Genomic DNA, 23,595 nt, shown 5'->3' with positions numbered 1-23,595 from the left:
TTTATCAAGCACCCATCATAAAACAAACAAACAAACTTCATGTAAAATAAACAACAAGTTAAATAAGGTAAATCAATTAAAATTGTATGTCAATTTTTCACATATGTTTTTTCAAATAAAAAATTAGTGACACTTGTCATTGAAGAGTATGTTTACAGTCACATATGAGAGTGAGAAGAAAACAGACCATTCAAGGTAGTAATTATCACTTGCAAGCAAATGTTTTTTTTTTTTTTTTTTTTTTTTTTGCATGCTCACTGGTAGACATTGTTTATAGATGTTGATCAAAACAATGTCTCTGATTGTTACTATTATTATTATTATTTTAACTGTATAATGTTGCTTATATGCTTATAAGATCCATTGGGATATGTTGTTACAAAATGTATATATTTTCTGGTCAACATCGAAATATTCATATGTCGTTTTTTTATTTTATTTTAGTCTTACTTAAGTCTGTTTAATAGCCTAACATAATCTTACTGATATCAATTAATCACTGAAGTAAAAATGATGATAGGCCTGAGGATGCAACGGATGACACGAGCACGAGGGGGCGCTGAGTAAATACAAATTTAACATTCACTGCACGACTTGAATTGATCCTTATCCTCAGTGGGTTCAAAGTGAGCATCTGTGTGGAACTTGAATAATAATTCAGCCCATAGTGTTATTGCGTTAATCTAATCAGTATTATCATCCATAGCCTATGTTACCCAAAACTGCAGTGAGCCCAGACCGCATGGGGATGCCCGTTACTGAGGATTTTTCACTGACTCAAATGGGGGATTACCTCATTTCCATAACATCAGGAGAGGACGAGGGCGTGATAGACGCTTGTAATAAGTAACGCTGTACCTCACGGTCTGCGCTCCTCACTGGGCGACGGGAGAGTGGGTGTGTTTAACGGGGGACTTCATTCATAAAAACAAGAAGATTTAAAAGCCCAAATTAAAGAGAAGATCGGGGAATCGTTTGCGAGCGCTTTGTCTGATGGAGCACGTGAATTATAGTTAGGTGAGTTTTGTCGGCTTGCCATACACACCGCTTTTGTTTCCGTCACGAGCGTCTCAGTGTCTTATTAGAAAGGCGTCGTGCTTTATTTTCGGAAATGAGGGAAATTGTAGTCTAAAAAGCGGAGAGCATTTGTTTGGAAAAACATACATGGGCTATATTTTGTTGTAAGTGGATATCGATTAGAAATTGTCTAAGCCTGCCCTGAACGTAACTGGTTTGGGAATGAGATTTAAATTCATTTGTATGAGTTTGTATCGTCTGTCTGTTGATGCTCGCATCGCTTCTATGGCAAGCGGTTTAAACATTCATTCACGTAGACTAACTAGTATCGATTTTTATTTTACCAATGCCAATTTTATAATTAGTTGTGAGTAGTCTAATACTGTGTAATAAGTCATTAGTAACTATTCCTTTAGTCATAATGGTAATCTCAATACCTAGTGTCTATTCCAGCTTTACTAGTACTCATTTATAGTATTTATTAGACTACTATATATCGCAGTTGTTAATAGAAATATGTATTTTATTCTCGCAAGTTGCAAGGCATGCTATATTAAATGACCAGGCAGAATAGCTACTTTATAGTTATAATTTAAATATTGCCAGTACAATTAAAATGTTTATTTAAAACTGTAATACTAAAAAAGATTGGCTACTAGTATCTATTCAGTTAGTAGCCTACTAGGAAAACTGAAAAACAGTAACTTTTTAAAAAGTTACCAGTGTTATTTTAGTACCACTGAGGTAGAAATATAACTTTTATTAAAATTTTGAAATTGTTTTTACATTATGTTTTCTGCTTTCGTTTTAATTAATTAATAATTCTTATCATTGTGTTTATTTTTTTTATATTTATAATTTTCATTTTTTTATGTCTATATAGTTTTTTGTATACATTTTTATTTCAGTTTTAGTCATTTTTGCACATAAAAATGAAAAAGAAAATGTAGCCATGGCAACTAGATTAAAATAAAATGAATGTACAGATTTTTCTATTATTTATTTTAGTTCAGTTAGAATGTATTTTAAGATACAAAAGTTTTTTTTTATTAATGCTTTTAGTTGTAGTTAACTATAATAACCACTGTAGTTACAAGTAATTAAAATAAATAAATGTCTAGAAATGGATTATTTTCTTATCATTGTTAAAATAGCTCATTGAACTTAATGGTTAATAAGTAGTGATGATGAAAAAGATAACTGTTGGTATTATATTACTTAATAGTGATTAAACATGATTTAAGCATGAAGATGCCAGTTTGTTGTAAGAATTAATGTTGAAATGTAAATAATGTACTAAGCAGTTCTACAAATAATCTAAAAGAAATGCTTATGGAGAGATTCTTGAATGTGATACGCCTCTGCAGAGTCTGGCAGGCATGAAAGAGCATATGTTGCATAACCTTCATGGTTTGTTGATTGTGTTAGAGACAGTAAAATATGTTTCTTCAAGTAACCAAAAATGTAGAAACCCAAAACTTACTAGTTTTATTTATGTTAAAGCACAACCTATTCAACCTGACCACTTGAACTATACAAACAAAGGTAGTTTTTTTAACATGCATTTTGTACATTGTCACAGTTTAACTTTTTTTTATTTATTTATAATTTTTTTTTTTTTTTTTGCAGTGCATCAATATATATGCAAACAGAATTGGTGCAAACCAAATAAATCACAAGTGAATTGAAAGTGACAAAGTAATTAAACATGAAATCTGGCACACCATTAGATCTGAAAGAACATTCCGGAACATTTCAAACGGGTCTCTGTTGATTTGTTCAATATCTATATCTAATAACACAGTACATTAGACGGCTCTCTGAACACTACAGCAGCATTATGCATCCGAGACACAAAAAACAAGCTTAAATGATCTCAGGAACGCCAAGGACCTGAGATGGAGAAAGAGAGAGAGAGAAGCTATGAAAACAGGTAGGTGGGCAGAAGCTGGATGAGTATGCAGCAGGAGCCTAAAGCTTTGCAGTCCGAGCCTTCAAACACACTGCTATCTCTGCATCTAATGCACACAAACACACGCTGCCTTCAGATAATGGGAGAAAAGGCAGCGTCGCAGCATTAAAGAAACAAGGACTGCTTGGGAGGTGAGTGCAGGAGTGAGAGAGCGGGGTTTTTTTGCGGTTTATGCAGAAAGCTGTGGCGTTGATGGTTTTAAGGGGAGCATATGCTGCTGGGCCTCAGCCACTGGATGAAAGAGGAAATGAAAAGGGATTTCTGGGGGGACATTTTGTCACAGGATTGCATAAGTGTGTGTTTGTATGTACAAGAGTTGCAATCAAACATATCTGGGAACTATATTGTGGCTTAAAAGCTGAGTATTTCACAAAGCATTCAAAGGAAACTTCAGGGACGCATTTGTCTTATTTTCCTTGTGAAGGAGAATCCAAATCCTTCTTCAGTGCCATAACCGGCTTCAAAGCAGCTGCCTGACTTCCTGTAATGTCTTCCTCAGGGGGGACACTCTCTCTGGCTTGGACCATGAGCAATGAGTCTGCCATATGGACAAACCAGAACAGAACTTACCCCACTGTAAGTACTTGGGCTTCTCTTTCCTGCGCTGGTTACTCTCATTACGCCCATTCCCTCTCTTTGCAGCGCTATCTCCAGACATGCGAATTGAAAATATCCTGTTCTGTGTCCCTCGTAATTGGATCCGGCGCAAGATCTAAGCAAATTAGCCCTTGCTAGAGAACTTCGGGTCAGACCGAATCCATCGAGCCGTCAGACGATGTGATAGAGCGTCACAACCATGAGTTACTGTGAGGAACTTCAATTACCGGCATAAGCAGCATCATTAGATTAGATTAGAATATAGACATTAATTAAGGAATAGCGACTAATTCTAGGATGTTCTGGGATTTTGGACCTTATAATTATACAGTTTACCCCCCAAAAAATGTATTTACTCACCTTCATGTTGTTCTAAACCTGTATGACAGACTGGGTAAAAAAACGAGACATTGAAGAACGTCCAAACCGCTCTTTCACAAAGCTTCAAAAAAATAAAAAAAAAGCACCATAAATTTATCACAAATGTGGTAAATATGATTCATGCTCTATATTTTGTGTCTTCTGAACCCATATTGTAGCTTTGTGCGAGGAATAAATAGAAGTTGTGAGGTCTAGTTTGTAAATGAATCCTTTTCAATGGAGTGAGTTGACTAAATTGTTCTTAAAAAGAAAGATAGTTGTACAGGTTTGGAACAGCTTGAGCGTCAGCAAATGATCAAAGAATTAGTGATGCACCAAAAATTTTTTTTCGAAAATATTAAAATTGAAAAAAATAAAAAATTCTAAACGTCATTTAGCTGAAAACCTTAACCGAAAATATCCTCTCTATTTTTCAGCCGAAACAAATTTTAAATTCTACTCCAATTTTCTACTACCAATTTTCTTTTTTTATTAGACATTTATTAGATCATTAGGCAGATTTATAATATTTTGGGGAACTATTTATTTAAAGAAGGGATAATTTGGTTATTAAACAAACTCTTGATATCCTCAATGATGGTGAAGTCACATTTACTCCCGATCACATGAAATATGAAAATAACTAGTTTTCACCTGCGAAATGAAAAAAAGAAAGAAAAAAAAAACTCATGCACATTCACCTGCATTACATTTATTTTGAAGTAACTTTTTTTTTTTTTTTTTGTGACCCAATGTAGTCAGATTCAGTCATGGTTTTGACATAAATAAAAGCAATTAATTTTGATATTACACATTTTTAGATTTCCTTACAAAATATTTAGACATGATTTATATGGATGTTTTTATTTTTTTATTAAAATGTTCCTTATGTTGCAGGTTCTTGAGATCAGTATCTTAGTTCTGGGTTCCAAAACAGCAGAACTACAGAATAAAAAGTGTAGAATGTAAACTTTTGAAAGTGTAAATAAATATATATTATAAATATATATATATGTTTTATCCATTTTGATGAAAACAAGTTAGCTTGACTTCTTCTTGAGACCTCCCAATGATGCTACTGTCCATGAAAGAGGTTCCAGTTTTCCCTTCCTTTGCTCTTGCCAAGCTAGGTTAATGGCAGACTCTGTGATACATAGCCTTCTAGTTTAATGAAGAAAAAATAGTCTTGCAAACTCTTTCATTAACAAAGTAATAGACCTGATCTGAATAAACTCTTTCTAGATCTTCCCCTGAACAATGGCTGGTAATTAGGATATTCTGCTCCACCAATTGAAAGACTAGATAACGTAAGAGTAACTGTAAGGTGCTTCATCTATAGCCCAAAGGCTCATTCAGGCCTTGTTCTTATGCTCTTATTTACCATTCTTACCATTGAACATCTCTTTGGGGACATGAACGAAAATGACAGTTAAGCAGGTGGCCGGGCGAGAGGTGTTGTATGCCTTTGTGCTTTGATGTCTTTGAGGAAAGAACCTTCTGTCTCTTTCATTCTTGTCTCCGAAGGTCTCCGCCTCTAGATCTTTCTAAACTCATCTTTGGCATGATGAACACTGTACTTAACATCTCAACTCAGACACAAAAGACCACACATTTGAATGTCCTCTTCTCCAGAAACTGGGCTTTATGTAATATTACCATAGGGACCAGTCTTGAACAAAGGGGTTTTTTATTATTCAAAAAATGTCTGCGGTTAATGTCTGTGTTGGTAAAATGGTAACAGTGAAGGTTTTTGGGGGGCTTTTAAGACCTGAAAAGTTGGACAGTGGAATTGGGGAAACTTATATAATGTGAAAATTGAAGTCATGCAGTTTTACTCTGAGAAGGAATTTCCATTGTGACTGGTTTGTTTCTGTCTCTGGTACTCATCCAGGATGTCCCGTTGTCATCAGGGACACAGAATGGCTATGTCCTCCTGCTGGTCCTCTTGTCCATCTTTGTGGGGGGGATGGTGGTCCTGCTCTCGGTCCTTCTGATTGTCTGTCGCCGTTGTTATGAAGGGGACAGACGCCATGCATGGTAAGACCAATCCCTCACAACATAAACATTCAAAGGATCCTGAACATACTCAGTTCTGGATGAACATTTCTGTCAACCAATCAGGTCTTTTATTTATTTACTTTTTATATATATTTTAGTAATATATCATCCTAGAATTTTCCAATTTGTTCTTTGTCCATAAAAAAAGTCACGTGGTGCAACCTAAATATGTATTTAAAATAATATATTTCCTTCATATGCATAATACTCTTAAGTCTATAGCAGTCATAGTAGTAACAGTAGCAAATAGTCAGTAATTGTATTACTAGTATTTACTTAAATCTATTATAGTATTTATTAATGTTTTGAATTATTCCACACACACACACACACATACACATAACATATAGTATGAATATATACAGTATATTCAGTTTTAAGTATATTCAGTAATTTTAGTTTGAGTAATTTTAGTTCTTCAATATTTAGTATCTCAACTACCAAAAAAGTTGAATACTTTTAGTAATAATAATAAATGAAAAGTTTTCAAAAAGAGTTTCCAATTTATATATATATATATATATATATATATATATATATATATATATATATATATATATATATTCTTGTACTTATCTTTTAAGATCCTCAGGAGTATTTTTATGGATACATTTGTACATATATAGGATTTTGTATAGTGATTGATATTATATTATATTATTATGACAGATGGTCGCACCAACTGATAAGACTGCATGAGGTTGAGGTTAGGATACTTTCACACAAGATGTGAAAAAAAATAAAAAAATAAAAATAGCTCAGATAAAATGAAGAAATGTGTACTGTGAATATTGAGAATGTACATTATGATAGTGATGTTTGCTTGTTGACACATGATGCTTATGATTACGTCTGACACTAAATTCCACATCAAATAAACCGTAACACAGAGATTCAACTGGAATAAACTGTTCCTCTGGTGAAGCCAAGGACGCTCGGCCCCGAAAATGTTTTCTGTGCACATTCGTCACAGCCTGGCTGTATTTCTCAGTGGCTGCTGAGAAGTGTAGAGTCTGCCTGCTCTCCAGGCAGCCTGGAGGAGTGCAGGCTCACACAAATGACGAGTATAATGAGATCTCATAGCAGCCATCAGCCACGATAAATCACTCCCGATGCGGGAGAGAGTGCACTCTAGCCAACACCCACTAACACACACACACACACACTCGCAGTGTGCCACCGTTCACTGTGGTTAGAGGAATGGAAACTCATTTCCAGTTGCTCATTACCCACAGTGCCTTATGGTGAATGAAACTGTATATTGTCGTAATAAAGCCGGTGTTGTTATTGTGCCTATCATACAGCGTTTATTTAAATGTCAACGCAGGTGAATGTGAATGAGATTTTTTTCACTGTTATTCACAGCTGAGACATTTTTAAAATCTGGTGACTTTCTCACTTGCATGACGTCTAAAGACCCCAGAAAATCATGTTTTGGCAGGACATCTCAAATGGTTTTGATTACATCGCAGACAAGAACTGTGATTAACTACACTTGGTGGAGAAACAATTTTAACTCAGAAATGTGCTATTAAATTTCACATTTAATTACAAGGAAATGACAAGTAACATAATTAAACGTTACATTTTGAAGTAGGTTGCAGGTGGAGTTGGGTGGGGGGCATATTGATTCGAAACCGCATTTGATTGGACAGAAATCTGTGCAGTGCAGGATGACATCATCAGTATCTTTTTTTTTTTTTTTTTTTAAGAAAAAGACGGCAAATTTACATTTTAGCTATATGTGTGTGTATGTACTGTGTATATTTATTCTGTACACACATACATGTATATATTTCAGAAAAATAGGTTTTTTATATATTTAATTTAATATACAGTGGGACTCGAAAGTTTGGGCTCCCCTTGCAGAATCTGTGAAAATATGAGTAATTTTCAAAAAATAAGAGTGATCATACTAAATGCATGTTATACTTTATTTAGTACTGTCCTGAGTAAGATATTGTGCATAAAAGATATTAACATTTAGTCCACAAGACAAAAAATTCTGAAATTATTAAAATAACCCCACTCAAAAGTTTGGGAACCCTTGGTTCTTCATACTGTGTTCTGTTACCTGATGATCCTCGACTGTCTTTCTGTTTTGTGATGGTTGTGAATGAGTCCCTTGTTTGTTCTGAACAGTTAAACTGAGCAGCGTTTAAAACTTTAAAGTCCTGCAGATTTTTCAGTTTTCCGGCATCTTTGCATATTTGAGCCCTTTCCAGCAGTGACTTTATGATTTTGAGATACATCTTATCACACTGAGGACATTTGAGGAACTCAAACAAAACTATTTAAAAAGATTCAAACATTCACTGATGCTCCAGAAGGAAACAAGATGCATTTTAAGAGCTGGGGGGTGAAAACTTTTGAACACGATGAAGATGGCCAAATTTTTCTTATTTTGTTGAAATATATATTTTTTTCCATTTAGTTCTGCCCTTCGTAAGCAACAGAAGATACTTGTATGTTTCCCGGTACACAAATTAAGTACAATTTACCTTGATCTTCAAATTCCAAATGTTTTCACCCCCCAGCTCTTAATGCATCTTGTTTCCTTCTGGAGAACACAGTACTAAGAACCAAGGGTTCCCAAACTTTTGAGTGGGGTTATTTTAATAATTTCAGATTTTTTTTGTCTTGTGGACTAAATGTTAATATCTTTTATGCACAATATCTTACTTAGGACAGTACTAAATAAAATATAACATGCATTTAGTATGATCTCTCTTATTTTTTGAAAATTACTCATATTTTCACAGATTCTGCAAGGGGTGCCCAAACTTTCAAGCCCCACTGTATATATAGAATGTACAATATTATCATATAGATTTCCTGAAAGCTAGCACACATGGGTTAAAAGTCACAAATATCACACATTTTTTAAAAATCTTGTTTTGATTACTTAAAAAAAAAAAAAAAAAAATGTCAAACCTTTTTAACATTGACAACAGCAATGAAACAAAATATTAACATTATTTTTTCCATTATTACTTTCTAATATAATATAATATAATACAATATAATATAATATAATATAATATAATATAATATAATATAATATAATATAATATTAATTTTTTAATGCAACATTTAAATCTTATAAAATGTGCAAAACTGAACTATTTAATTTAATTTAATGCTATCTTTATAATATAATATAATATTAAAGAGATTTTTAATGCAAAATGAAATTTAAATAAAATAAAATAATAAAATAAAAATGTAAAAAAACAATAGAATCAAACCATTTCATTCTATTTAATGCTAACTTACTTTGTTCTGTAATATAATATGATATAATATTATGTTATATAATATGTTTTTAATGCAAAATTAAAATGTATAAACATTATTTAAATAATGATACAACAGGAAGTACTTCACCACTTTCGTATCATTTCAAAACACAACTTTTTAACACTGACAACACCATCAAAACAAAATAGAATTTTTTTTTTTTTTACATTAAATACGTTATTTACTTTCTAATCTGTTCTAATCTAATATAAAAAAGGATAAATAGATTTTTGATACAAAATTAAAATAATAAAAAGTGTGGAGCATGACTATATAATGCTGCCTTTTATATTAGGTTTCTGTTTTTTTCCCATTAATGTGTGAAGTCCAGGAACATGTTTGTCATCATATTTTGAGAATGACCCAGGTCTGCATGTTATGAATGAGATGAACATGAATTTGAATTTGACTGGTTACGTGTTTGCATTGAAGGTTCATTGTTTGCCTCAGGGCTAGCGATGACACCGAGAAAAGTAATACCACCTATGTTGAGGAGGCCCAGCCAGTGCACGGTAAGAACTTCCTTAAAAAAGTTCAATTCCACGTTACATGCCATCCGCCCAGTTACACTTAGTTATGAAAAGATGTAATGCATTCCATGTGTATTTACATATGGCTTCAGGTAAAGTGATAAGGTTAAGTTTAAGTGACAGTCTCACATACATCACCTGAGGGCATCATGCGAAAAACAAACCCATCCTGTGGTTAATCTGTCTCTCCCCGCACAGAGATTACGATCCGCATCGATGAGTCAGATTGCCTGTCGGCAGCCAGCTCCCACGACATTGAGACAGAGCGTTTCCTCTCCACGGGCACAACGGGCCGCCGGGTCTCCTTCAACGAAGCAGCGCTCTTCGATCACAGCAAGAAAGCACAGGAGAAGGGTCGAAGGTCAGCCGCCCACTCACTGGTACCACCCACTCTAGACACAGAGCGCTCCTATTCACAGCGCTCGCTGCAGCTTTCATTACTCATCTATCTATGAGTTCTACATTGACATCTGGGCTCGTCAGATGCATGAGCCGTTGAGGAATAACAGGGGCTTTAACTTGTTTGTCAACATCAAGATTTTGGGTAAAATTAATGACAGCATGTAAGGGAAAGTTTGTTTTGTACAAAAAAACTTGATTATCTGATTACTCTAAGCACCTTTACAAATTCATGTAATTCGATTAATGAATATTTGAAAGTACTTATATTTTTTGATTTTTTTTTAAGGTCATAAAAATGTATGAATTATAAGTAATAAAGAATTATTATTAAAATTGTTACAATATTATATATATATATATATATATATATATATATATATATATATATATATATATATAAACATACATACATACATACATACACACACACACACTCATATTCTTTTTGAGATATACTTCATCAAAAAGTATTTCAATGATTAACATTTAATGAGTTAATGAAAATCTTATTAATCTTATTAATTTATATAAATAAATTACATAAATAAATTATGTGTTTATAAATTTACAAAAAAAAAGTTAAAGAACAAAATGCATTACATATTTAATTTTTATATTTACTTTATCTGAAACTATATAAAAATACGTATGCATAGATTATTACCTAAAATGGATAATGAACTATTATTAATTAAATATATATTTTCTTAAATATTAATCTGCCAAAAATGTATTACATTTTGTTATTATATATATATATATATATATATATAGATATATATATATATATCTATATATATATATATATATATATATAGATATATATATATATATATATATATATATATATATATATATATAGATAGATAGATAGATAGATAAGATAGATATATTGTTTTGTTTAAAAATCTTTTTTCTTTAACACATATACAAAATTAGAATATAATTAGAGAAAAAAATATTAATTTGTCAAATTTTGATACAACTAAATGAATAAAGATGACTAAAATGGTGATTTATGTATGTATATATATATATAGAAAATTATTATTAAAAGTGTTATGCATAAATCGGTTTTTAAGCAGAATGCAGAGAAGACTTTGGTTTCTTTGGTTAACAGCTTCTTGAAATGCAATTTGTCTACAGTTAACTCAACTTCGCCTATCCAAACGATAATTTCAACACTCCCGTGATATATTTGTGGTGTCAATCTCTGATGAAAATCCAGCCAGCATGTGTCATATTTCCACCTCGCCTCAGGTACACGCTCACGGAGGGCGATTTCCATCACTTGAAGAACGCGCGGCTCACCCACCTCCACCTCCCTCCACCCGCCCTCCAGATACTCACCATCCACGAGTGTGAGTCATCAGAGAACAGTATTGCCATGACAGCGCGCCCCGTCGCTAAATCCAGCCTCTCAGTTTTTCAGGTGACAGCCACATTGCTCTGCTAATAGGAGAATATGATGACAGTCATAACAAGGGCAGCATGAGATCCTATATTTCTAGGTCAGTTAAAAGCACTGAGCTCGTGATGGATTGTCAGTTTGTTAAGTGCTGTGGAGTGTAAGGAGACGTTTATGCAGTGGAGCAATTGATTTAATGTTTTAACATGTTAGGTTGTACTTTACTTTAGCCATGTCGTGATGAAGTGACAAGTGATAAATCCTACTGAATCTCACAAATTGTTTTTATTTGATGTGAGCCTTGAAAAGAAATCGTTGTGTTCAGAATACTGTTGTAAAATTATATATTGTACAAATATACTGACTACATAGTATGTGAAACTGTATTAATCATTTATACTAGTAAGAGTTTGTTTTTGAAGGAAATTAATACTTTTATCATCAACAACACAAATAATTGTTCAAAAGTGACAGTAAAAATCTTTACAATTTACAAAATTAGACATAACAGACGTTGCAAAAGATTTTTATTTAAAATAAATGCTCTTCTTTGACCTTTTTAAATCAGTTTCCACCAAAAAATATTAATCAGAACATCTGTTTTTAACTGATGTTAATAATAATAAATGTCTCTTGAGAAGCAAATCAGTTTATAAGAATGATTCCTGAAGGATGATGTGACTGAAAATTTAGCTTTGAATATTGCATGTGAAAACATGTAATCAATTAGAAAACAGTTATTTAAAATTTTATAATATTTCAGAATTTTTTCTGGTTTTACTGTAATTAAATAAATGCCTCGGTAATTAGCATAAGAGACTTCTTGCAAAAATATGAAAAATAGTACACCCCAAATGTTCATTTTCCTAAATTTATTTATTTATTTATTTATTTATTAGAAATAAATCGAAAGCTGTGTTTTTAAGTGTATTAACTTTTGCTAATATGATCAAATATTAAGAATAAATGTTTAAAATAGTACTTGGTTCTTTCATCATGCTGGAAAAAGATTATCCACAGCATTGTGAACATTCTGCTAATGCGTCATTCAGTAAACTAGCCCCTCCCACAGTCAAATCTCATTGGTCCAAAATTCTTCTTGCATGGCTTTATCAACCTTATTTTTAATATAAGAGAGCAACCTTTTTAAACTTGTATTTGCCAGTTTTGGTAGTCAAAATTGCTTCAACTGGCATTTTAGCAACAAAACTATTTTTTTATTTTTGTATTTATTGTAAAATTGTAATCTGTAACACAAGTAGTTTTATCATTTACTGTTCTAATTATAGTTGTTTTGCCAGTTGTTTAACTAAACCAACTAATAAATTGGAAGTCTCAGAAAAATAGATGAAAGGTGTAAGAAATAGGTCAGTCTTTATTAGGTCCAATTTTCGCTATTAGCAAACAATTAGCTACAACTTTTGCCTCAGTAAACTCCTAATTACTCCTTATTAATAGTTAGTAAGGTATTGTTAAGTTTAGGTGTTGGGATGTAGAATTTCTAAGCAACAGTAAAGTTTCGTCACCACAACAGAAGGTCCGCCTCTCAATTCATTCAATAAGACAATGGAAAGAAAACGCGAATGACGTCAGATGCTTTTTTTCAACTACAGGCGCTCAGAGTCAGACTCAGAGCGCTCTTGCAAAAACGCGAGGCGCAGTAGGCAGCTTAAACGCGAGGTGCACGGGGCACATAAACAGCTCACAAAACACTCACTGCCAACAGAAAACTATTTAAAAAAGGCGCCTCTTATTGCAAAAATCTGATCGGGGCCTAATCGGTTAAATAGCGGAAGTTATTCCTCCACCACACGCGTGTGACGTTATTAACAATGGCATTATGTTGTCGAACTAATGTGGTTCAAACGACAGAATTGCGACTGTCTTTGTGACTAGCTAGTTTGTTTCCAGAGAAATGCATCAGTACTATGGTGGTTAATCAGTGAGTTACGTCATTGTACGGGAAATGCACCCCTGGTTAGGACTTGATGTTAGAATGCTGCTTCAACAAAGTTACTGAGTCTGAATCTTTAATAAACATTTTTATATCTGTACGAGGCATCATGGTTAATCAGGTTTCTTATTATTGTCAAAATAATAACCGCCCATTGTGTTTGTCACATGGACAGCCACCAATATTTTCACTGCCCCAGACTGCCCTGACCAGCCGGACTCTGAGTCCCAGCTCTGCCCTTCCTGGCGACGCTCTCAATTCCACTGTGGACACCACGTTCTGTGAGAGCATCACAGCGGCCGGTCCTGAGCCGTCCAGCCCGTGTCTAGTGAGTCACAAACACTCACCCACTGACACATCACGATACACACAACAATCCACGTGAACGGACAACTCAAAGTTAATTTGAGTCACAAACACATGCTGAATGCATACAGCAGATCATCCGATTGTATTGCATTTATGTAATCTTGCGAACACAAACAGATGGAGGTCAGAGGAGGAGTCGGGAGGAGCACAGGCATCATAGGTAATGGTAGAGAGTGTGCGTCGGCCTCATCCATGGCCCTGTCCTCTTCTGGCGGGGTCCCACAGGGCTCCATGCTCCAGTTCTTCACCAAGCTCCGCCGACACGCCAGCCTGGAGGGAGCGAGTCCCTACTTCAAGATCAAGAAGTGGAAGTTCGACAGCAGCCAGAGAGCTTCAAGTCTAGACATGAGAGGTCAGTGACACATCCAGGAGCTGGCAGCAGATTAAAGAGAGCATCCGGTGTGAATGTAGGGCGCTAGTTTCATCACAAATAAACAGGCTGTGCTGATGAAACATTCATTTTATAGAGGTATTGCTATTTCATGCTGTTTAAAAAAACAATTCTTAAATCTAAAGCCAACTGAATTTTTTAATACTGATTAAAAAGTGGTTGTACACGGTGCGTTTTTTGCTGTTGTACGAGCTCGCAGACAATATTTTTTCTCAGATGCATCTCAGATGCTGGCATGGTCACGGCCGAGCGGCAACCTCCCACTCTCTCTCATGAGGCCAATAAGGAAGTGATTAAAACTGCAATTCATGGACTGGCCACTTGAGGCTGGCTGCAGAAGAGAGTCAGTCCCCATGTTAAAATGCCCAACTTTACAGCAGAAAAAAACGTTTATAGCCTGGTTCAAAAAATTTTTTGGTCTATATAGCTAATTTTTGCCCTTCATGACAACTGTGAGGGGGGTGAATTTTTTTATAACTCATCCATTTAAATTATATTAAGCCTTAAATTTCATCATAATTAGGGCGTGGCCACTTGAGTGACAGGTGGATTGCCGCTGCTGACAATGCCATCGCGCTAGGTGGGCGTGGCTTCAGCAATCAGCTCCCGCCTTTTTGCCCATTTTTGATTTTCCGGGAGAGTCGCGCAGTGACGCGCTGCCAAGATGGCGACGGCCAGCTCTGCACACTTTAAGGCTTCAAAACCGCTATTGAGGAGTCTATGGGTGATGTCACGGACACTACGTCCATATTTTTTACAGTCTATGGTCACGGCCCGTACCGTGTGAGAATAATTACGGGCCGATCTGTGAATGTTACGAGCACCTCCCAACTTCCTGATAATTGTCAAACATGTCTAAAAAATTCGGACACTGTCAGTTTAAATTGGTGGCGTATATGAGACTGAACGACATGATTTGGCGATCCATCTGAAGTTGACCAATCAGAGGAAGACAAATCCCACATATTATGTTTATAAATAGTCTATATATAGTAAAAAAGGTTTTTTTATTTTTTCAAATTGTGCCAAATTTGCAGTTCAGCTTTATGAATGAATATACCTGTTGTATTTACATAAAAACTAGCAGAAATTTAGAAATAGCCTTCTCAACTCGAGTTGTTAATGAAGAACAGGAAGTCCATGCTTTTCTCTGCTTTTCAGCCATTCTCTTTGCCATGTCTTCATTTCTTTTCTTTTTTTTTTTTTTAGCCATAGCTGCCACAAAGAAAACTATTTCATCTTCAGAATCCCTATTTTTATGAATGACGCGAAACGTAATGCTTTTACGTCAGAGTTTGTAAAATCGTACTAAATGTGTGACTGCCTCCATACGATTTTCAGATAAAAGGTGCGAGGCCTCACAACCTTCTGACCTTCAGAATCGCATCTTGTACACCAACTTTAAAACTGTTTAGTTTTCAGATATTTTTGTTTTTATCAGTGCTTAATCTATAATTAGCTTTAGAGTATTTTGTTTTGTTTTTAAAGCAGTGCATTTTAATTAGAAGCTTTAGAATATTTAATTATTTTTAATTAGACAAATCATTAAATATTATATTACAATTTAAATATTGTACTTAAACATACAATACCATAAAAAAAATTTATTTGATCAAAAGTACAGCAAAAACAGTAATATTGTGAAATATTATTACAATTTAAAATCAGTGTTTCTATTTTAATATATTTTAAAGCATAATTTATTCCTGTTATGGTAAAGCCGAATTTTCAGCATCATTACTCCAGTCTTCAGTGTTTACTTTTTAGTATCTTTGTCTTTGTAAACCATTAATTTTTTGATAAATAGAAAGTTTGAAAGAACGCCATTTATTTGAAAACTTTTGTAAGATCAGAAATGTCTTCACTGTCATTTTTTTTATCAATTTCATGCACCCTTGCTAAATAAAATAACTAATGTATTAAAAGAAAAGTTAAAAGGCTGCCATTGTTCTTCAAATGTACTTAACAATGGTGTGATCTCATTTTCCTCTCTTAATTTTATCAAACTTTTATTATACTGTTTCATTGACATGAAAAAAATCCTCTGATAGGGCAAGTGGGATATTGTTCTACCTCGTGTTTTAAATATGACAAAGTGCATGGTGTAGCTGATGGGACGGAATTAATTAAATGCTGCTGTTTGATTATATAAGCATTACTGTAAAATATCTCCGGATTTATCCTCTCAGGTCTGACAGCTTGAAAGGAAGTGTGAGTGGAAAGTACAGACAGTGTTATGAACCTATGAAGCGATCAGTTTCCTAGCCTTAGGGGATGCAAAGCAATATTGAATGTTTCTTTGCTTTTCATTTAGCCCCGGCATTGTGTATTACCTTGGAAAAATGATTGAAGACCTTAATAGAGTTTTAGTGCCTTCATGTAGCATGGAGCAGAGAAATGGTTTGGCTTTTGTCCGTCCGTGTGTGTGTGTGTGTGTGTAGCAGACTATAGAATATTATCTCAGCCAAGACGAAGCTGCTGTATCTGAGAGCCAAGACTTACTCTCCAGCAGATGGCCGGATGACGCATGGCTCTTCCAATCCAAACTTTTCTTCTTTTTTTTTTAATGAGAGACAGTGAAAATGAGCATCTCAAACGCTCAGTGTTTTTTATTCGGTGTAACAATACGGTCATGATAAAACCTATGCTCTCCATATAACAGATTTTCACTGCTGAATGCCCAGGGTAACAAATAAGATACATGTTATAATGTTAATATATTAATTATGTTTTCTGAATGCATTAAAACCTAATGCACTACATTTAGAAAGCAAAAGAGGAGAGGTTGGAATCCATTATTCGAGAATTGGAAGAGGAGTTAATGAATTGTAAATGTTTTTCATGTTCCATATGTTATGTTGATCTTATTTGTGCTGTATTTATGTATAAGTCTACATTTCGCTATCTATCTTGGCCAGGACACTCCTGTAAAACAAGGTTTTTAATCTTTCTTGGTAAAAAATAAAAATAAACGTAAAATAATAATAATAGATTTAGAGGCAAATTATATAAATATAATTTTAATTATTTATGCATTATTTTACAGTTATCTTTATATTACTTTTATTTTATATTTTAATTCATGAGAACCCAGTTATATATCAACATGGAGCCAGACGAAATGTGAGATTGTTAAAAGTAATTTGTCTATCAGCTATTTCAGCCACCAAACTGGATATGATTTGATTCTTATCAAAACTATGAGATAACATAGTGATAAGTGAGAATGAACTTATTCACAATTCAATATTTTTCCACTAAAACGCTATTATATAAACACTATTTCTGCAAAATGAACTATGAATAATTATGTTCACAATAATTATTTTATACTTTAACCCTATGAAACCAATAGTTTTTGTTCAAACAAACAATTAAATATGTGGTAAAATTATTATTTTCAACCCTCATTCTGAACCTCTCCCAGAAACAGCTTTTATGAGTGGTTCCTTTAAAGCTGCAGTCCGTAACTTTTTTGTGTTCAAAATTGACAAAATTTCTATAATAAGCGAGTACACCATGAATCCATTTTTGAAACAGTGTTTTTGGCTTGTCCTGATTCACTTTGGTAGACCTATAATAATTGTTTATATTCAGACTATTTACACGGGTAGGTTCGGGTAGGTACCGCTGCGGAGTAGCCCAATACCCAAGTGATCCGCCATAGACATAAACAGAGAGTAGTAGCTCCGGCTAAAATGTTCTTCCGTAAGATGCACGCAGTTCTGTTTATTAACCGCAAGAGTGCAAAATGTTACAAACTGCAGCTTTAAGGGTTCCTCAGTTATCGGCCAATGTTACGACTGAACGTCATTGCATCTGAAACAGTATCAACGCCCCCACGCTATTGCATGTTATGACGACATTATCAAAATAAAACAGTCATTTCCAGACAAAGCAACTAGAAATCATTTACTTACATACTGATGCAGCTGCAGTCAGATCTAATATGCTTCATTTTTCAACAAATGTTTTCTCCATAACACTGTGCCTCATTTACAAAACAAAATGCTCCAAAGTCTGAACGAGCTGTTTAAACCAAACGCATCAAAGCAAATGCTATCTACAGTTTATTTAATGGAAATATGTTTTTTTAGAAATCATTTAACTTTGTTGGTAATGATGGCATTTGCAACTACAGTTGGCATATACAGGTTTTTTTTTTTTTTGGTGGACCAAATATTTGTTGACAATAAAATCTGAAATGTGAAAACTTTACTTCATGTTAGCATAAAAATTGCTTTGTGAGTCTATTGATGATGCCACAAAATTCACGTTGTCCCCACAGGTTCCCCCAAGCGGAGGCAGTTCCAGCGGCAGCGTGCAGCCAGCGAGAGCATGGACCAGGAGGATCATGACAGCCATCACATTGACCTTATCCAGTACATCGCTCGCACCAAGGATGTCACCTACTGCCCCACCCGGCCTAGTCCACGACTTCTCTCCCCACCTTCCACACCCCCACCCTCCCTCGGCAGGTATCTTTAATTGCTTCGCCCATGCATTTGCTATAGCAACCATCTGCCTCACCACACCTCATACAGCAGACCTCATTCCATGCTGGACTGATCTCAGCGCGCTGATCGCATTGACTTATCATGGCGTCATCAGCTTACAGTGCATAAAGCTTTGCTTTAGATTTGGTAAGCTGTTTTCTTGAATTATTAGAGGCAGGCCTTTATTTCTAATTCCATCTTTTTGATAAATAATTGTTTTAAATAAACCGTTTTAAATTAAAAGCGATAGCGTTCCAGGACAGAGATCACAACATTAGCACAGAATCAGTTCAGAATCAATCACCAAAAGAATCAGTTCGGTTTAGACGCGCTCTCTGTCAGTCTGCTTCACGCTGAATCACGCATGCGCAGTATAATCAGATCCTCGGTTCTCAAATCGGATGCATCCGACAGAAACTGTTCTCAGTTCAGTGTATTGGTGATCCGAAAACCGATGCAACCGGTTCTTGACTCGAGAACGAGGAACGCTCCGGCAGTGGGCGTGTACGTTAGTTATCTGGCTCTGCAACACAAATTTCCCCCCGGCCTTTAAGACCGGCCTTTATTTGTCTGTTTTGACCCCGCCCCCGGCCACTATCAGAGGCCCGATGTTTATTTGACTACCGGTTTTTATTTGAGGAATTACGGTATATTGTTTATATTTGCTTACCTATCACAACTGACTTTCCTGTCTCTGTTGCTGTGTACTGGTCTCAAATTAACCATCACAGAGTGAGTCACAACCATCTGTGCACTAATGGAGGCATCTGTTTTAACATTTCTGAATCTGGACTCCAAGCTTTAACGGAAGGGAAAATAAACAAACCTAATATGTTTGGGGTCACTTATTCAGCGAAGATGCATTAAAGTGGTCCAAGTGACATTAAATACATTTTTAATATGAATTACTACAGGATATTGGTTTGTTTTAACTCAGAGGGAGTGTCAGCAACATTAAAAAAGTTAACAGCTTAAGTCTTTCATGGATTAATGCTTATTGGAGACGCGAACCGTTTCAAACGATTCAGTTTGATTTGGTGAACTGTTTCAAGAAGATCTGGTTACATTGAGTGATTTGTTCGGGAACCAGATATCACTACCATAACACGCTCACAACAGACCCGGAAGAGAAGACAATGCTGAATAAAGTCATAGTTTTTGTTATTTTTGGACCAAAAAGTATTTTCAATGCTTCAAAAAAATTCTAACTGACCCTCTGATGTCACATGGACTACTTTGATGATGTTTTTATTACCTTTCTGGACATGGACAGTATACAAAAATGTATTATATTTAAAATTTATTTGAAAACCCAGACTGACAAAACAAATGTTGTGCTTCACTGCGGCATTTTTTTAAAGAAATACTTACTATATTTAAGAAAATGAGCTTGATAAGCTTGATTTGTGCTGTTCTTCAGGTTAAAGGTGGAGGTGATGGTGGAGCCCAACTGCAGCAGAGCGATGGGTCCCGGAGTGATCGGCCTCACCTCTGAGCCCCCGGAAGAGAGTCTTGAAATGGGCTACCATCAGGAGAGCTTAGAACCTCAGACCTTGTACCGTGATATCTGGACTCTTCGAGCCTCCCTTGAGCGGTATGTCTCGTCTGACCAGAGCAGCAGCAATGACAAAGACTCTGTCCGTAGTGACGCAGACAGCGTGTGCTCTTTAGGGGTTAAGACTGAGATGGGAGGGCTGCCTAGGTACCCCTCGCAGGATATTGGGGATGAGATGGAGGGGGATGCGGACTTGCCTCTAGATGAGGGATCAGAGAAAGGTCGCAAACAGGATAGTGTCGATTCAGAAAGGGGAAGTGACGGAGAGCCAGGAAACCGTAAGTTGCTCCAAATGGACAGCGGTTACGCCTCGATAGAAGCACCTTCGCGTGCTCCCGAGGAGTTGCGACTGTTTGGTAGCAGCAGTAGCAGTAAGGATGACTCCGCCGTGGAGCGCAGGCACTTCTTCAGTTCTGGTCGCAAAGGGACCGTTTGCGAGAGCTTCGACACAGACATCTTGGATGAAGAACTCGAAGAGGAACCAGCGGGGGCCAGCGGCGGGGTGGATGGAGTGGAAAAGGACGAGAGCACCATGCTGTGGTCCCCCTATGGCCAAATGTTCACTCAAAGCGACGTTCAACCTCAACCCCCCCTCTTTTCCCGGCGTGACTACAGCATCGATGAGAAAACCGACGCACTTTTCCACGAGTTCTTGCGGCATGACCCACAGTTCGATCAGCAGGAATCTCCACTGCGCTCCAAGCATCGCTCCCGCGTGCACCTGCGTAAGCAGTGGCAGCGCTCCAAACAGTACAGCGACCCAGGCCAGCGCTTCCAATCCTCTTTTGACCGGTACCCGCGCTCCGCTCCGACGTGGCGAAACTGTCAACTACCCTCTAGAGACTAGCTACCACAGCACACTCCCACGAATCATTAGTGCACCTGATGAAGAGAACAGCGAAGGTGCAACCAGTACACCCGAAACACCCAAGGCAGATCCAGATACCGCTACTGATGTGGATCCTGACAAGAAAAGAACATCTTCCAGCACCGGAAGCAGTGGAACCATCAATGAAAAGGAAACCCTTGAGGAATCGCAACCCCCTCCAATGACTGACATTTCTGGAGAGCAGCCGGTGGGCCAGGAGAACTCTAGGCAAACATTGCCACCACCTGAGCCTCCTGATGAACGTACACCCAAATGTACAAGCTATGGCCCACAGACAATCACAGAAGAGCTGAGCGACAAGCTAGCGGCAAGCCTCGAAGAGCGGCTGTACTCAGATCTCCGCAGGACCAGGGAACCGCCCGAGTGTAGTGCAGTGACTGTGACCTACACATCCCCTGATCACAGTCCAGTGTAGCATGTGGCTCCCTTCATCACCTCATGCAAGAACACTTCACGGCGACGACAGGTCCAGAGTTTTGATCGACATTGGCTCCGATCTGAAACAGGTTTGCTTTGGTCATTTAAATGGTGAGGAAATCATTCTCATTATGTCCTAGACCAGTGGTGTAGAGACGCTTCTTCCATGCTCAGTGTTAAATAAATGGCAATTAAGGCTCATACCTCATGTTGCTCAATGCACCAAGTCTTAAACAAATGAAATGTCAAAGTCTGTTATTAAAGCTCTCCATTTAGCTACTTGTTGACTTCAAAAGCCAATATTTCCTCTGCACTAGGTAATCCACTGTGAAATTGGGTGCTATTAGATTTAAGAACGATTATATTTGTAATTGCATGAATTATATTGCAATGCTTCCTATCCGGATGTCTGTTCATGACCCAAATCAATATTATTTTCTTTCACTTGTTTTTAAATGTACAAGCTAGCCCTTCATTCGATTATTATGTTTTGTTTCTGAAGTTGTAAAATACTCAATACTACTTATGATTAGCTTCTGGGAATTTGTTGTGTGGTTGAACCTGCTTTAAGATTTTAGAAAGAAAAAAAATGCTATCAATTATAAATCATAATGGAATCATCATGGAATAAACTGTAGAAATGTCCTTGTATGGGTAGACATGCCTAATTATGCCACATAACCCATATTTCAAAAACAACAGCATATCTGAAACACCATGGCATTGGGCCAGTTCCTAAGCAAACATAAACATAAGTCTTTTCCCTTTTAACTTCACAGTGTTTATAATTTGGGTTAAATAAGATGGTAATAGTTGCACTATATCACTAGCCGTGTTAGCTTGTTCCCCACCAATTTGTTTGCAATCCATTATTAACTGTCCTTTTCATTTAATAGTGTTATTTTACCATTGAAGCACTGAATGGCTAAAACTGCCTCTTTGTGAGATACTGTAATTTCATGACCATTGAATTATTATTATTATTGTGCTTTTCATCTTTTAAGTGTGTAATCTGTTCTGTATAATTGATCATATCTGTGAGAATGAAAAAAAGACAGAACGTTTTTTGAGAATACAGTGACAAACTGTTGTCAGGTAATACCAAGATAAAACATTAAAACACAACAGTTTGGAAAACGGAGAAAGAAAAGACAATCCTGGAAAATAATGACCACAGATATTCCTCTCTAAGGGTTTGAATCAGGCCTGAGAAATTTTTATGAATTTCATTATGAGAAGGGCATGCCTTTTCCTGCATGTATTTCACGAAATGAGCTCTGTGTGTTAGTTAACAGTACTTTTATGTGAAAATTACCAAGACAAGAATCCCTAGAGGTGGATGACTGCATAAGCTGCCTTTGGACAGAAGCGTTATTTAAAATCATTTAAAGCAAATCCCACTGCCTAGCAAAAGCAACTGTTGAATCTCGGTACAAATGCCACCATTCACGTTGATCTGAATTATTCCAATGAAATGGAATTCTAGTATTCCCGCCTGTCAGCTACGTGTTGCATTCTATATTGATGATTATGGGTTTGATCTTCTTGGAAGCATGCAAACAAAAGGTTGTCCTTGGCGGATTCTCAATTGTGATGTTTTGAAAAGTGTATCTTTGAGAAATCTGAGCGAAAAGGCCATTGGTGATAGAGGCTCTTGATGTAATGAAGAAAACCCTTGGCTAGCATCCACAGTCCTTGTCTATGAAGGCTCACATTGTTTTGTGGCCTTTTAGGGTGATTGTCTTGAGCTGTCGAGTAGTTCTATAAAGGGTACATGTAATATTTAGGGTGCATCTGAAGTGCCCTGTCTAGAATTAAAAGGCTTTCATTATCTAGGTGAACAATGACTGATGTATGTGCATGGAGTAATTAACAATGCC

At 36.0% G+C, this 23,595-nt stretch overlaps 1 protein-coding gene across 1 annotated transcript; it reads left to right on the top strand.

Annotated features, from left to right (window-relative positions):
• The first annotated feature begins 661 nt into the window (after positions 1-661).
• LOC113040074 (voltage-dependent calcium channel beta subunit-associated regulatory protein-like) lies at positions 662-23,546 on the top strand. Its single transcript, XM_026198322.1, is given in 11 exon segments — positions 662-1,017; positions 3,489-3,565; positions 5,838-5,983; positions 9,737-9,816; positions 10,033-10,195; positions 11,497-11,668; positions 13,774-13,926; positions 14,085-14,319; positions 18,647-18,836; positions 20,275-21,207; positions 21,209-23,546. Coding segments are annotated over 10 exon segments (2,628 nt in total). The 5' UTR covers positions 662-1,017; positions 3,489-3,514; the 3' UTR covers positions 21,714-23,546.
• The last annotated feature ends 49 nt before the right edge of the window (positions 23,547-23,595 follow it).

This window comes from Carassius auratus, chromosome 22 (assembly GCF_003368295.1).
Source record: "Carassius auratus strain Wakin chromosome 22, ASM336829v1, whole genome shotgun sequence".
Taxonomy (NCBI): Eukaryota; Metazoa; Chordata; class Actinopteri; order Cypriniformes; family Cyprinidae; genus Carassius; species Carassius auratus.
This window is presented reverse-complemented; position numbering and strand designations above follow the sequence as displayed.